General features: G+C 53.1%; 1 protein-coding gene across 1 annotated transcript in view; it reads left to right on the top strand.

The window, feature by feature from the left end:
- Positions 1 to 16,313, top strand: part of ACOT7 (acyl-CoA thioesterase 7) — a 63,413-nt gene that overhangs the window by 15,996 nt on the left and 31,104 nt on the right. The window contains exons 3-5 of the mRNA XM_021711477.1: positions 1,446 to 1,602; positions 6,613 to 6,704; positions 12,777 to 12,891. Coding sequence (XP_021567152.1) covers positions 1,446 to 1,602; positions 6,613 to 6,704; positions 12,777 to 12,891 — 364 coding nt within the window. The remainder of the gene's footprint in view (positions 1 to 1,445; positions 1,603 to 6,612; positions 6,705 to 12,776; positions 12,892 to 16,313) is intronic.

Genomic DNA, 16,313 nt, shown 5'->3' with positions numbered 1-16,313 from the left:
GTCTTTCACCCACAGCTGTGGTTTTGTGTTCCTGTAAAATTCTTTAAAAAAAATTTTTTTTTGTATATTTCATTTTAAAGATGTGAGGTCTAATTCAGGATTAGGTATACAACTGGACATGGTACAGGTAAACTTTGGGCCTCCCTTTGGTCCCCACTTTGTCTGGTTTGAGATCAGCTACCCTTATTGATGTTGTGTTCCCCCCGACCCCCGTAAAATTCTTATGTTGAAATCCTACCCCAGATTCACTAGAGTTAGTTTGGGAGGTGATTAGGTCATGAGGTTGGAGCCCTCATAAATGGGATTAGTACCCTTATAAAAGAGGCCCGAGGGAGCTCCTTGGCCCCTCCCACCATAGGAGGACACATGAGAAGTGCTGTCTGTGAACCAGGAAGGGGCCCTCACCATCCATTGAATCTCCCAGTGCCTGGATCTTGGACTTCTGAATGATGAGATGCGCCTCCTGAATGGTGAGAAACAATGTCTGTGGCTGATAAGCTGCCCAGGCTGTGTTATTTCTTTACACCAGCCCAGTGGACTAAGACATGTACCTACACAGGATGATCTCCAAGGTAGATTTTTTTTTTCCAAGGTAGATTCAGAGAGAAAAGCAGCCTGTGACGCCGCCTGTTGCACATCCGCCATCTGGGAGCCCTACTATGCCAGTGTAGACATGGTACCCACACGTCTACACTGTAGATGCGTTAGTAACACTGACTGCGATGGGGCCCTGGGTGCCTGGGGACGAGATGATTAGAGACAGAGCGGGCACCGTGTGCCCTTTTGTTCCTTTAGAATTTTGAATCATGAGAATGAGTTGCCTATTTGAAGGATAACTAAGATTTAAATTTTAAAAAAAGCAATGATTGCAGGGTGCGTCACAACATGGGCGGATTAATCTTTCCCACCTTGAGGGAGAAATCAGAAGGTGAAAGTGTATTTTTAGCTTTTGCACAGCTATATAAGACTAGTACTGTGAAGCACAGAGCCAGGCAAACCACATGTGAACCAACAAAACCCCTGTTCTTAGGAGAAAAGCCTGGAAAGAAGGATCTCAAAATAGTCACCGTGGTTATCTTTGGAGGAGTGATGTTCCCACCTCTTTCTACTTTTCGGTATTTCTCAAATTTTTTGTAATGAGTATGTATACTTTTTTTTCACTTTATGATGCAATTAATGCATGTTTAGTGTAGAAAAATTAGAGAAAAGGAAAAAGCCGCTGGGGATCCCACCACTCAGAGGTCCCACCACTTCAGCAGCTGCTGTGGTGTGGTCCCTCTGGGCTTTCCACATGCCTGTGTTTCTGCACTTGGGAATGTGTAGTGTCAACACCTTGCGTACCTTCACAGTGGGGACAAAAAGAGAGGCAGTTTCTGGGAGCATCTCCAGGTGGGTGCGGGGCTGGGCGGGCTGCCCCAGCTGACGGCTGTCCCTGGTCTCCACAGGAGCGCTGCGTGGCCGCCCTGGCCCGGGTCGAGCGCACTGACTTCCTGTCGCCCATGTGCATTGGTGAGGTGGCACACGTCAGCGCAGAGATCACCTACACCTCCAAGCACTCTGTGGAAGTGCAGGTCAACGTGATGTCCGAAAACATCCTCACAGGTGACTTCTGGGGGCTTATTGCCAGCTTGATTGGGACCAACAGGATGATAAATATAATAACTTTTTATTGTTAGTCACCCTTCCTGAGGGTGGCCAGTCTACTTTCTATGCACAACCTTCCTCTCTTCCCACCACCACCCTGTGAGCAGGCACTTGGTTACCCTCTTTTTTTTTTAAAGAGACAGAGTCTTGCTCTGTTACCCAGGCTGGAGTGCTGTGACACGATTACAGCTCACTGCATCCTTGATCTCTTGGGCTCAAGTGATCCTTCTGCCTCAGCCTCCCAAGTAGCCAGGGCAGCAGGCATGTGCTGCCATGCCCAGTTAGTTTTTTAATTTTTTGTAGAGATGGGGTTTTGCTATGTTGTCCAGGCTGGTCTCGAACTCCCGACCTCAAGCCATCCTCCCACCTTGGCCTCCCAAAGTGCTGGGATTACAGGCGTGAGCCACTGTACCTCGGCCCCCTCATTTTGCAGACAGGAAACAGGCACAGATGGGTTAAGCAACGAGCCCAAGTTCACACATCCAGAGCAGGACGCAAACCCTGGCTTTCCAGTTCTGGCCCTGAGTATGTATCCACTGCCCGTCCTGCCCTCCTGGGGTCGGCTCTTCCGTGGCAGGGGTAAGCGTGGCCTGGTGGGGCATAACCTGCCCTTCTCCCTTTCTGCGGTCTCTCTCTACACTCCTAGCCTTTCCTGAACAGGGGAGGTGTTGGCTCCACAGAGGCGGCTGCCCAATCTGGGGGACCCACCCAGGCCCTATCTGCTCCCCTGAGCCCCAGAAACCAGGCCTATGTAGAATCTCACTGGCGAACCTCTGCCTCTGATTGCATCTGAATGTTTTCTCCCTTAGCCGTGGTAACCATGGAAACCCCCTTCCCCTTCCCACTGGGCGCCGTGGGAGAGTGGCCCCGGTTCTCATGCACTCACGCTGCTTTTGTACCCAGCTGGTGACAGGGAAGGCAGGTTTCTTCATCTGCCCTCTGGCCTACTGGCTGCTACCTCCCCATCCCAGGTCACTGGTCCTCCCATGCAGAGGGAAGGCCAGTCCATTCACTCCCTCCTCTTCCCTACTATGCAGCGGCTGCCATGCAGAGGGCCAGCTCAGAACTATTTCAGGGGCTCCAGTTTTCTTCCTGCAACAGACCAGGAGCAAGCACAGTTACCCATCTGGAACATTCTGATGACCTCAGCAGGGTTGGTGATTAGAAAGGTTGTGTCAGCCCAGCTACAGCTTGGTGAACGGATTTAGCTGGGTGAGGGTTTGGGGTGGAGGGTGCTTCTGTTACCTGAGCCCCGGGCATGCCGGTGCCTCTGGCATCAGGGGGGGCCTTGGACGCTGAACTAGCCTGTGGTTAGGAAGGGGTACCTGGCTGCTCCCGCATCAAGAACGGTGACCCATGACTAGGGAAAGGCTCAGTGCAGGGCAGGGTTCCCCGTTAGGGCCTTGGGCATCCCTATCGTCCCCTGTGGGGGCACAGCCCTTCCTTTCCTGGCTGTGCTGGGTGGAACCTCCACCCTGTCCTAAGGAGGAGGGTTGGTCCACTGCTGTCCCCAGCTTCTCTGGGCCGTCACGCTTATGATAGCCATTTCCGCAGAATTTCCTTTCACTATGGGAGTAGTGGCCTCAGAAATGATGGGCTGGGGCCTGCTTTACAGAATCCCTGCCCCAGAAGCCTTCTTTCTGGTCCGCCAGAAGATACAGCCCGAGAGGAAGCCCCGATGCACAGTTTAGGAAGATGAGGAGAGAGGCAGGGAGACAGAAAGGGGTCCTCAGACTTTCAACATGGTTAGCCCCCTCTGTCCCCAGGGGAGGGAGCCATCAGCCCAAATGTCAGGAGGGCTGAGGGGGAGGAATGCCCCTGATCACCAACCTCTCTCTCCTGGCAGCTCCCATTGGCTCATAATAGATGCAGAATCAATAATGGATGAGTAAGTGAGTAAATGAATGAGTGAATGAATGGAGTTGGACTTTTTCGCTGAGAGGGAGGGAAAGCCGACAGGGTTTTGACAGAAAAGGTGATCCAGCGTATTCTTAAAGAGTTCTTGCACTTTAGGGTTAAGAGTGGAGGGAGGCAAGAGTCTCTTGCCTAGAGCCCATTTTGGGGAGAAGGTGAGAGGTGGCCCCCTGTCCACTTGAGGATGCCTCTCCACCCCCTGGACGATGGGCGGAGACAGACAGTGCCAGGCACTCTACCCTCCCCAGGACATCGGGACTGCTGCTGTTGCCCCATTGTGCAGATGAGGAAGTGGAGGCCTGGAATGTGTTAGCACACGGCAGCTTTTCACGGTGGGGCTGGGCCACAGCACTGGCTTCTCCCTCCCTCCCTCCCGACCTCAGCCTCTTTCCTGCATCACTGGCCGGGGCAGTGAGGCCTGGCCCCCCGAGGACTGAGGGCAGTGGCTTTTTGCCACCTCTTGGTCATCTTTCCCCAGAGCCCATGGCCGTTGGCTAGACGCCTGTTTCCCGCTCTGTGACTGCAGGTCTGTCTCAGGGTCTCTTTTTCTGCCCATGCGTGCCCTGGAAAGTGAGCCTACGAGGGCCCCAAAGCTAAAACGAGCGCCTGGCACGTGGTGGGCATGGCTGGACAGACACGTGACCTTTGATAAATGGGAGACTGGGCATGGGGGCAGAGGGTGCACGCCGGGGCTCTGGCCCAGATGGAGCTGAGTCAGGAATCTGTGTGTGTGATGGCCGTGTGCTTTCTGCATCCCGGGGGCAGGGGTCCCCTGTCCCGCGTGTCCCCATCTGTCTGGGCTGTGTTGCCTGTCACGAGGCAGCCGAGTGTGCGCAGGCCCAGGCAGACAACCCGCAAAGCCCTGCCTTTGAGGCGGCTCATTCGTCTCCAGCAACTGTCAAAATATTAAGCTAACTGGGACGTGATTGCTGTGAATTGCTCCAGAAAATAGCTGGGAGCTCTTAAGATTTTGAGAGAGATATTTTTAATGCTGCCGTTGTCTTTTGATGGTTTTATTAAGTGATGGAGAAAGTGCAATTAGCATGTTTGCCTCATCTGCTCCATGGTGTTCATTTAGGTCTAGAGGGCCACTTGGGTTTCCATGGAAACCGGCTTGTCAGGCTGACTCTGGCTGGGGCCAACAGGAAATCTTTATTCCCAAAAGCAGGTTGTCAGATTCACTCTCAGTCAAAGTGCGGTGGAAATATTTTCCCAAATCATTTGCCTGTGGTTCCCCAGCACAGAGCGCCTGTTGTCCTGATGGCGCCGTCGTATGAAGGAAGGGGGAGCATAGCCCCCAGCCCAGCCCCTTGGGCTTGACCTGGAGGCTGGGGCGGTGTTTATCCAGGAAAAGGCACTCTGTCCTGGGAAGGCAGGTTCAGGCGACTGGTGGGAAGAGAGCCCCTCCAGGGCTATGGGGAGGGCCCCTCCCCCTCCTTCCACCCTGCACGCCCTTCCCCAGTTCTGCTTTCTGTTATTTCCTGCAGTTTCACCATTCTACTCTATACTGAGAATCTTTTGTGATAAAGAGACTACTTTTTTTGTTGGGTTTTTAAGTTTGGAGTCGGGGTTTCACTCTGTTGCCTCGACTGGAGTGCAGTGGCATGATCACAGCTCACCAAGCCTTAAACTCCTGAGCTCAAGTGATCCTCCCGCCTCAGCCTCCAAGTAGCTGGGACTACAGATGTGCACTACCACGCCTGGCTGATTTTTTAATTTTTTTGTAGAGATGAGATATTGCTATGTTGCCCAGGCTGGTCTTGAACCCAGTCAAGAAGCCACTTTTTGAAGGTATCCTTGCAAATACTTCTAAAATGACTGAGATGTGGGAGAATGGCAAGGGACTGTGTGACCCTGGCTAAACCTCTTGGCTCTCTGGACTTCGGTCTCCTCCTGGACAAGTGAGGGTGTAGTGATCTCCAGGTCCTTTTTGTGCTATCATGCCATGATCCTGTGGTTCTCGGTCCAGATGGCCACTCTGTCTGGGCAGCTCCCCTTTGCTCTGTGGCTAGGCTGGGTGCCCTAAGGACTCAGCACCCCACATCCCATCTCTCAGTACCCGGAAGTTTCTAGACAGGCACAATGATTCAGCCGGCAGCAAATTCAAGTGTCTGATGTGAAGGAAAGTAAGTATCCTTGGGTAGTAAAGCAGGACTTTGGTGAGCTGACTCTCCTGCCCTGTGCTTTGGGTTGTGGGGGCCCTGCCATCTCTCCTCCCTGACCTGGGGTTGCCCTGCCTGGGTTTAGCCTCTGCTATGTGTGCTTGGGCCCAGCTTCTTTCTGGGCTTCCCCATCTGGCAGGAGTTCTGGCAGTGCTTAGGCAGGTGGATGGGATCTTCAGAAGACGATGCTTGTCTGAGCACCAGGACATCAAGTACCCCAGTGAGGCGTTTCGAGTTGACATTCAATGTCAGCAGCGATCAGTTGGTGAAGACTTGAGCCCATGAGTGAAGTGGGCTCAGCCTGCTCCCCCCAGCAGAGCAGCAGGGCTGTGCCTGGAGCGATTTGTCCTTCCCTTCTGTCTGGGAGGCTTATCAGAAGCTCCTGACGTGTTTTCATCACCAAGCTCCCTTTCTGTCAAAACCCCAGGAAGATGAGGTTGCCTGGGTCGATGCCTCCAGGCTGAGCCCCGTGTGAGGAGGCTGCCGAGCCCTGGACCACTGGGCTCAAACTACGTGGTCTGGGGTCTCTTCAGCAGCCTCTGGAAGGGGAGAACTGCCCAGAGCAGGCGTGTTGGGAGGGATAGGGGTCCTGGGCTCATGTCAGTTGTAAGGGACACGCCTTATGATGGGGTGGGCTCCACACAGCCTCTCTCCATGAGCTCAGGGGTCTCTCGTTTCGTTGTACATACTCACGTGGTGGTAGCAGCCCCAGGCCAGAAGGCTGGAAAAGGCCTTAGGGGTTGGGGCCAGAGGGGACAGTATGAGGTGGTGTCTTAGCTGCTGGGACCCAGTGCCAGTGGTAGCATCTGCTGGGTTCCTGGCCACTCACACCTGTACTCCCCTCATCCCTACCAATCCCAGGGTGTCACTCATGTAATTTTCTTCTCTTAAGGTGCCAAAAAACTGACCAATAAGGCCACCCTGTGGTACGTGCCCCTGTCGCTGAAGAACGTGGACAAGGTCCTCGAGGTGCCTCCTGTTGTGGTAAGGTGACCCTTCCACTTCTCTCTTGGGGGCAGATAGCAGAGGCCGGATCACCTCTGGTGGTGGTCTACTAGCAGCTGAGGGCCCAGGCCGGGCAGGGCCTCCCAGTCCTGCTTCTGAGGAAACGCCAGTGGGCAGGGAGCATCTCTGTGTAGGGTCTTGTTGAATCTGTGCTGGAAGTGTGAGTGTAAGCTGGCCCAGAACCCGCAGACATAGACATCCTTCATCCCGAGGACCTTTACATCACACTCCCTGACCAGAGGAAAGGTGGGTGACAGGAGCATGGTGGTGACAAGTCCTTCTGCCAGGAGCCAGGACCGCCAGGCCGCTCCCCCGAGGCCCGCGAGCTGATGCGGTAGATGTCATGACAATGCTTGTGTGAGCCTTTCCTCATCCTCCCTCCTTGTCCCTGCTGGCATCTGCCCCTCTTGGGTTTCTCTCCCTTTGGGTTTTGCTGTGGACAGAAGCCCCTTTGCATACCATGAGTTCATTGTGTTCATTCACAGGGTCCCGCTGGCCTGCGAGGGCTTCGTGCACTGACTCTAAGAGGGCACATGCTGGGGATGAAGGGGTTTGATTCATTCCCTGAAGGTGCTCCCTCACCGCCTCCTCCTGTGCTCCCGAGTCCGTTAGAGAGTCTGAAGACTGGTGTGACTGGCTCCTCCTGGAGCTTGACACTGCAGCCTAGGTCTTCCCTTCCAGGAAAGACACTCTGTAGAGGGAAACAGGATTCCGAGGCGCCAAAGTGTGGGCCCTGCAGGGAGCTTTTTTCCCTGCCTGAGATATATATAGAATACATATTTAGAAATAATAAAACCGAGAGCCAGATTGTTGGGGATTGGTGCCTGCTCTTTTTGCTTACAGACCCAACAGACACTGGGTGTTCCTGCTGTGGACAGCCCTGATCCCCTCCCTGGTGCTCGGTGGGTGCAGGACCCTTCCCCTCCTGTGAGAGGCCCTGCTCTTGTCTCACATCTGCTGCCATTCCTGTGCTTCTGGGTCACCAGGGCTGGTGGGGGCTCACTCCCTGCTGCCACTCAGATGTAAGCCTGTAGGGGTGCTCCCCGAGACCTGCTTCCTGTCCCCAGCTCTGTATCTGATCAGGTACCCTGCCTTGGCCCCCCAGAGGGCAATCAAGTCCCAGGTGGGGTTTTTCCCCTTGTGGGAGTGGCTGGCTGCAGGGTCTAGCTGCTCTCTGGTCTAGATTAAAAAAAAAAACCTTGGTGACTACGAACCCTCTCCACGTTTAATGAGAAGGGTGGGCTGGTGATTGCATCTTTCAATTTTGTGAGAGCAGGGAGGTAGCACCACCAGTGTCTGGTCAGTGCCAGTGGCATCTATCACTCCACGTGAGAGTGGGCAGGAGCTCAGGCCAGGGTGTGAGTCTGGCGGTCCCTCACTTCTTGTCAGTGCCACTGTGTGAGGCCACTGTGACAAAGTGCCACAGGCTGGGTGACTTTTTTTTTTTGAGTCAGAGTCCCACTCCGTCACCCAGACTGGAGGGCAGTGGCACGCTTCCAGCCACCACAGCCTCGACCTGCTGGGCTCCAGCAATCTTTCCACCTCAGCCTTCCAAGTAGCGGGAACTACAGGCTGGACATTTTTTAATTTATTGTAGAGATGAGGTCTCGCCGAGTTGCCTGGGCAGGTCTCGAACCCACGGGCTCAGGCAATCCACTCACCTCAGCCTTCCAAAGTGCTGAGATTACAGACTGAGTCACCGAGCCCGGGCAGGCTGGGTGACTTTCAAACAATAGAAGTTGATTCTTTCACAGTTCTGGAGGCCAGAAGTCCAAATCCAGGTGTGGGCAGGGTCGTGGGCCCTGTGGGGGCTCTAGGGAAGGATCCCTCCTGGCCTCTTCCAGGGTCTGTGACTACAGGTGTGACTTGGGTGTGGCTGCATCACTGCAGTCTCTGCCTCTGTCTTTACATGGGCTTCCTATAAGGACTTCCTATAACGATGTTCGTCATTGACTTTAGGGCCTATCCCACTCTGGTGTGACCTCATCTAACTAATTACTATGGATACCATGGTTTTGAAATGTTGACATGTTGAGGTTCCGGTGGACATATGTTTTGAAGGGACACTGTTCAGCCCAGCAATCATCCTCAGTTCAGCAGCCCCCCGACTCCCCTGCTCCCTCACTGTCTCTCATTGGAACTGGGGCCACTCTCCTCCCTCCCTGCTTCTTGGCTAAGATGGAATTGCAGTCACTTTTAAGCTTCAGTAACTGTGAGAGTTTTCAGACTCAAGAAGCAGGAGTAAGTCAGAGGCTCCATGACTGTTCTCTTTAGAAACTATGCATGGTCTACCATTTTGATTTTCGGTAGAGAATAGGTCTTGCCAAGTTGCCCAGGCTAGTCTCGAACTCAAGTGCTCAGGCAGTCCTCTCACCTCTGCCTCCCAAAGTGCTGAGATTGCAGGTATGAGCCACCATACCCGGCCTCCAGTGGCACATCTTTGAGTTGGGGTCTCATTCTGTCACCCAGGCTGGAGTGTAGTGGCATTCTCACGGCCACTGCAGCTTCTACCTACTGGGCTCAGATGATCCTTCCACCTCAGCCTTCCAAGAAGCTGGAACTACAGGCATGCGCTATCACGCCCGGCTAATTTTTGATTTATTGTAGAGATGAGGTCTCACCAGGTTGCCCAGGTTAGTCTCGAACCCCTGGACTCGGGCAATCCTCTCGCCTTGGCCTCCCAAAGTGCTGGGATTACGGGCTTGAGTTACCATGCCTGGCCTCCAGTGGCATGTCTCAAGTGGGTGATACTGGAGGAACGTTCCTGATCTGAACACAGCAGCTTTTGCTGCCTTTTGCTTGTCGGGGCCCAGAGCTGTGGCTTCAGACTCCATGGCTCCTATCCCCTTGTCTCTTGTCCCTGCTCTCCAGTAATTAGTGCTTTCCCGCCCACATCCCGAGGAGCCCCCAGTTGCCTTTAATTCCCTTTGTGCAGCAGGTTTGATGACATGTAAATATCCGCTTGGCCCTTGTGGGGAGTGTCGAACCCGTTCCGTCAAACCCAGGCAGCGGAGCCGCGGGTGGGCAAGGCTGCGCGGCGCCCACTGCAGCTGTTGCTAAGAATTACTGTGCTTTGTTTCCCATTCACGCCAGGCCCACGTAGGACAACCTTCTGCTGATGTGGAATGTAGGGCTGCTGTTTGCACTGGCAGGGCCCAGCAGAGGCCGGCTTAGAGGTCCTGGAATGCGCAGCTTCCTCCTCTGGCTCTGGCAGGCATTTCCACTCATCTGCTGGTGGCTTGACCCCATGGCTTCCTCACCTTCTACCAGCATTTTCCCGCTGACCTGTTCACAGGTAGCAATCACTTATTTTAGAAAATGCACATCTCTGGATCGATAGATGTGTAGATATATGTAATGTACACATACATATATACATACAGACATACACAAATAGAGATAGCACACCCCGTGTGCATACAGATAATCTGGAATACATGTGTGCACACACACATGTGCACACTCCAGTTTCCTGGATTTGTGCCTCTCTCTGGAGGACCCCAGCTGCTGACTGTGCCATGTCATTTAGTGCATGTCTTTGCTTCATCTTCCTTCCCAGCCTGGCAGAGGCACAGCTGTCTCAGTGAGCAGGGAAACTCAGTGGCCCTATGATGGAAAAGAGGCTGCCGTGGTGGCTGGATGGGCAGCTGCAGTACTGTAGAGCCTGCAGTGGCCATTGGAAGACAGCAGCTTTGGTTTTCTGCAAATGTCTAAGCATGTGCCTGAGTTAAGTGGCTCTCAGACAGCCATCTCAAGACGTTTGGACCATGCTGTCTGCTGCTTCAAGTCAGCTGGGTTTGATGAGCCCTCGCGGTGAGACTTAGGTGCCAGTCCATCATTAGAATGTTCCACTGGTTTTGTTCCCGGATTGAAAGGCAGCGTTAGGGAGGAGGCCAGACTTCTCTGTCCTCGTGGCTGGTATTCAGGACCCAGCCTGTCATCTCCCTGTGTGCCTGCAGAGCTCAGACACGTGTTGGACACCATGAGGATTTATTAGACCAGAACTGGCTCTTTAAAAAGCAAGCTGAAGTTCAGCCATCAATTTTCCTGGGTAGGCGCAGCACAAACCCTCCTCTTACAGTCATTACTTGGATGGTGGAACATTAGGACATGGTTAATTTATGGAGGAAAAGGTTGAATTATCCATTGCAACTTAAAATACTCCCCACGGTTTGTTTCTTTTGAACAAACCCCTCAGCTCCTTTCTCAGCCTCTTTTGAAGACGGATTCTCAAGCCTGAGATGATGGGTAATTAAGCCAAGAAAGAGTGTCCAGACCTCGAACGGTTTCGGAGCTGAGCCATGAGCAGGAAAATCAAGATGTTTAAAACTGACTTTTGAGCCGGGCTCGGTAATCCTGCGCTTTGGGAGGCTGAGGCAAGTAGATTGCCTGATCCGCGGGTTCGAGACCCACCTGGGCAACTTGGCGAGACCTCATTTCTACAATAAATCAAAAAATCAGCCAAGCATGGTAGCGCATGCCTGTAATTCCGGCTACTCGGAAGGCTGAGGCGGAAGGATCACCGGAGCCCAGCAGGTCGAGGCTGCAGTGGCTGGGAGCGGCCACTGCACTCCAGTCTGGGTGACAGAGTGAGACTCCAACTCAAAAAAAAAACAAAACCAAAAACTGGCTTTTTAAAGAAGGTCTAAAACATCTGCCTGCTCTCAGGTCTTTCCTGGGTGTGAAAAAAAAAATTTAAAAACAGCTGCCTGGGCTCGGTGACTCAGTCTGTAATCCCGTGCTTTGGGAGGCTAAGGTGAGTGGATTGCCTGAGCCCGCGGGTTCGAGACCCACCTGGTCACTTTGGCGAGACCTCATCTCTATAATAAATCAAAAATTAGCCAGGCGTGGTAGCGCACACCTGTAGTTCCAGCTACTTGGAAGGCTGAGCGGAAGGATCGCCGAAGCCCAGCAGGTCGAGGCTGCAGTGTCCGGGAGCGGCCACTGCACTCCAGTCTGGGTGACAGTGAGACTCCAACTCAAAAAAAACACCAGCTGCCTGAATTGAATTTCCTTAGGTCAGAGGGGTTCAGTGGTGAGCTGAGAGGAGCCCAGTGGGGCCTTGAGTTCTGTGGCTTCCCCGAAGGCTCAGCTGGAAATGTGGATGAATGAATGAAAGAACAGAAGTTGATGCTGATCTGGAGAACAGCCGGGAACTGGTTGGCAGGGAGGGTGTGGCCAAGGGGGGACGAAGAAGGCCCAGAACCCAGCCTGGGGCCAGCACACAGCACTGGCAGGCCCCTCTGAGAGGTTCCACAGGGAGGAAGTGTGATGTGTCCCCTATACTGGGCAGGAGGATGGTGGGTACTGGAGAGAAATGGATGAACCTTTGTTATGTCAAAGAACCCAGTATCCCCTGTTGTGTTGCAGGACACAGGAGACTCAGCTTTTATGCTAGGTTTTATAGTCGTGTTTATTTTTAACTTCTTGGGTTAAAACCCGTGATCCTGTAGGGAAGCCTTGTTTTGGCTTTGGCTGCCTGTTGACTGCAGATGTGTAGCCTGTTCAGTTGGCCAAGGGTCAGCAGGGCAGGCTACTTGGTGTCAGGGACACACGGGGATCCTGCTCTTTTGTGGCCCACAAGGTGGATGCTGCCTTTCCAGGAATGAATCCCAGGAAGGGATGGGGCAGGTGCAAATGATTGTGAGTGGCTGAGGATTGTCACACGATATTGTTTCAATGGTGAAAAACTAGGAACAAGCTAAATGCCCATATATAATGGGCCAGTTACATGGATTATGTTACGTGGGTAGAATGAATCAAGGAAATGCTATGACTTTTAAATGCCACACACAGCATGAGGGCTTTTTATATATTTATAGGCATAAAAACAATCCAGGGAAGATCTAAATCAAACATTTGGCCCAGGTTATCTCTGGGGAGTGGGGCCACATGGGAATTTTCACCCTTTCTCTATCTTATTACTGATCGTAAATGAATATTATCAGAAAACAAGAATAGACAGTTCCCGTTACAAGTAGCTAGATGACATAGGAGCGCAGGGAGGTGGCTGTGTCCCCACGGGCCTGACCCCTGTCTCGTTGCCCGCAGTATTCCCGGCAGGAGCAAGAGGAGGAGGGCCGGAAGCGGTACGAAGCCCAGAAGCTGGAGCGCATGGAGACCAAGTGGAGGAACGGGGACATTGTCCAGCCCGTCCTTAACCCAGGTCAGTCAGAGCCGGGTGTAGGCATGGCAGCACCCAGCAGCAGGTGCCACTCCTCATGGGAACACACAGGAGGAGGGCACGTGCAGGGGTGGGGCACGTGCAGGAGGGGGAATGCGCAGGAGGGGGGTGTGCATGGGGGGGAGAATGCACGCAGGAGGGGTCACGCACAGGAGTGGGACATGTGACCAGGCCTTGCTAGTGTTACTCGAGGCTTCCCAGGTGACGAGCGCACTCTCCTGGAATGTGGTTCTCTTGGTCCCCAATGAGGACTGTCCCCTTGCCCTGCCCTGAGCCCTGCAAACCCTTCCAGTCTCAGCTGACAGACAGCAGGAAGGGACCTCAGGGAGTCCCAGGAGGGCACCGCCACACGTAGAGCTTCCATTGCCAGGCAGGGGGCACATACCTATTTACAGAGAATTTTTTTTGTTGCATCTTTCCCTCAGTTCTCTGGGGAGCTTGTTTGTGACAGGATTTCCAGCTCATCAAAAGGAAAAGAGACAAAACGACAGCAGCTACTTAAGCATCATTTCCTCCCGCTTATCTATTCAGACATTCGATGGGGGAGGTGACTGCTGCCCCCACCCCCGGGCGGGCAATTGGCCTCCGTGGTGTGCCTGGGCTTCCCGTCCTTTCTCCTTCAGATCCAGTGTGCTCCGGCTTTAATAAAATGTTCATCCAAAATTCATACAAATGGACGATAGGCTGTTTACCCTCAAGAAAGGCCTTTCCATCCTGAGAACTCCTCTGGTTCCCAGAAACAATTCAGGGCAGGAGCCCTGGAGGGTGCGTCTGTCCCCCTAGGAATACAGAGACTTTGAGGGGCCTTCCTGATAATGGGCATTGCCCCATCCCCCATCCCACCCTCCCAAGAGGACTCCTTTAGAACGCACTTTGCACGTCTGTGCCTCGCTCTGACCACCCTGATGTGTGCCTGTCCCTGCAGGCTTCCATGGGTGCCTTCCTCAAGCGAGACCGCAGCCTGGGGAGGGCTTTGCTGCCCCTACTGGTGCTTCCCGAGGTGGATGTTTGAGTTCCTGACTTGGTTTCTCTCCCTTTTTGCTCCGTCCCCCACAGTGTCGGGGTACCTGCCAAGCAATCCCTTTCCCCTCACATGTGCCTGTGGTGTGAGCTCTGCTCGAGTCCACCTGCACCTAGCCCTGCCCGGCTTCTGTCCATATTTGGCAGCTAGGGGGCATGGTGGAACCCAGTGGGTATGTGATTCGAACATGGCTCTCTGGGCTTGGTCGCGGCATGCTGCAGGCATGCCCTTGATTTCCTGGTAGCATTGACTAAAGGGCCAGAAGGAGTCTGTGCATCTGTGCTCTCGACTCCTTTGTATGTCTCTGACACTTTCTGTGTTCCAGTCTCATCCTGCCAAAAGCAGACAGTTGTCACTTTAGGCTGGTGGGAATGTGTGGGTTGGTAAAACCTTTACTATAGGTTTCTTTTGTTTTTACACCTGCTTTTCTACAAACATCAGTAAAAAAAAAAGGTTAACCTGGCAGTATTAATAGAAAGAATGGTGCTGCTTTGATGAAGCTCCAGTGAAATGGGATTTTTAAGGAATAAGATGTAAATAGACAATGAGTGTATCAACACAGCGATTCACAAGAGGGGCCCGGGGCGCTTACCAGGCAGACAGTAACCACAGGCCCAGCCCTGCTTCCGGGAGGGCAGCCCAGTGGGCAGGCAGCAAGGACTGTGCTGGGATTCGAGGGAGGGGAGGTGTCTAAGGAAAGAAGCCAACACAGTGCTTGGGGCTTCAACCTGGAGGGGTTGAATGGTGGCTTTCCCAGAAGGCACTTGGGTATAGACCTAAGTCCTGGAACCTGTGATGGGCCTTTCTGGAAAACAGGTCTTTGCTGATGTGATTAAATCTTGAGACGAGGGAATCAGCCTAGGTTACCAGGTAGGCCCTAAGTCCAGTGCCAAGTGCCCTTATGAGAGACAGAAGAGGAGACAGTGTCTCTCCTAACAGCAGGCTGGGGGCGGGGGCAGGAGAGGCCCTGGGTGGCACGTGGGGGCTGCTTGGACCCACCTTTCCGTGTGCAGTTTCTGGAGAGAGCTTGGGGACTAGACCCAGGGGGCTGAGAGGGTGGGGCAGTGCCCATACCTGGCTCTGGCTTTGAGAACCATGGGGGTAGATCCTGGCTCACTCCAAGCTTTGACCGTCTGAGAAACTAAAATCACTCCAAGCTTTCAATCAGTTTCCATTCCTTTACTTGAGATATATTCTGAGTTTGCCATTCTCTGATTGTCAATCTGATATGTAATTTCTTTCAGAATCTGTTATTGACCAATGATGTCATTCAGTGTTGGCATTCTAAACTTTGAGATTTCCTGACAGATTTTTGCAAGTTTTTATTTTGACTTTGCTGTGTCTTTTAAAAATGCATCTTCCTCAGATGATCAGATCAGAGGCCCAGGCTTTAAACGTTTCCTAAGGAGTCACATGTCTACTCTTTCTTTAGCCTTTTTGAGCATCTGCATTTCTGACTGCAGTTTCCTAGTGGACTGGCAGGGTTAGACTCATCTCTGTAGTCAGGGCTGCCTAGTGTCCTCCAGAGCCAGGGGTGGACTCATCCGGGACCAGCCTGGTCTCCAGTATGGTGGCACTGCCTGGATGACTTGGGTTCGGCAGGGGCAGTGGGGAACAGAAGCTCAGGGAGAAAGGTGTGTGTGCCTTTGGCACTGGGGTCTTTCTAAAGGGTAGAGAACATACTCTGCCCCTTCTGGGAGGACCCTCCCTCCTGCCCTGGAGAGGCAGTTTTGACCTTCGACTTGTCTCCCTCCCAGCTCTTCTTCCCTGCCCCTACCCATCCCACAGATACCCCGTATCTGAACCTAGAGCCAGATTTCAGATGTTTGCATAGCAGCCTCCACAGAGGGGGGGCCTCGTCCTTCAGGTATCTTCTCCAAGTCTGAGAGTTCTTTAAAAGCAGCTATAATTTGTCAATACAGAATTTTATAAAGCCAGTTGTACTTATTGTTCTCTCCATTCAACAAGAGAAAATACAATTACCTCGAGCTCTTCAGATTCATAGCTGTCAGCTTTAACTGTGTAGGGACTGCTTGGCCAGGGCAGTCGAGTTTATGACATCAGTTCCAGTGCCTGCCTCGTCCCTCGCCCTTGGACGGTAAACGGTGTTCATTTCCAAGTCTGGTCCAGCCCTGCCAGTGCAGCTGAGTCTTGGCAGGTCACCCAGATCCTGGTTCCTGGGTTGGGATCTGCCTTCATGGGGTCAGGCAGAGCTCCAGCCAGGCCCCAGGCAGGTTTGCCTAAGCTGTCCATGAGGGTGCAAAGGCTGAGTGGCCTGGCCAGGTGGGGGGTGCCACCCTGGATCTGAAACATCTTCTTCCTGATGCCCCTGGCTGTCCGACCAGGCCAGTAGTCCTGTTCCTGTAGGCACTAGGTTGAGGGG

Source organism: Carlito syrichta, unplaced genomic scaffold (assembly GCF_000164805.1).
Source record: "Carlito syrichta isolate Samal-C Ts95f unplaced genomic scaffold, Tarsius_syrichta-2.0.1 Scaffold302317, whole genome shotgun sequence".
NCBI lineage: Eukaryota > Metazoa > Chordata > Mammalia > Primates > Tarsiidae > Carlito > Carlito syrichta.
Note: the sequence above shows the minus strand (reverse complement) of the source record. Positions and strands in the feature narration are given on the sequence as shown.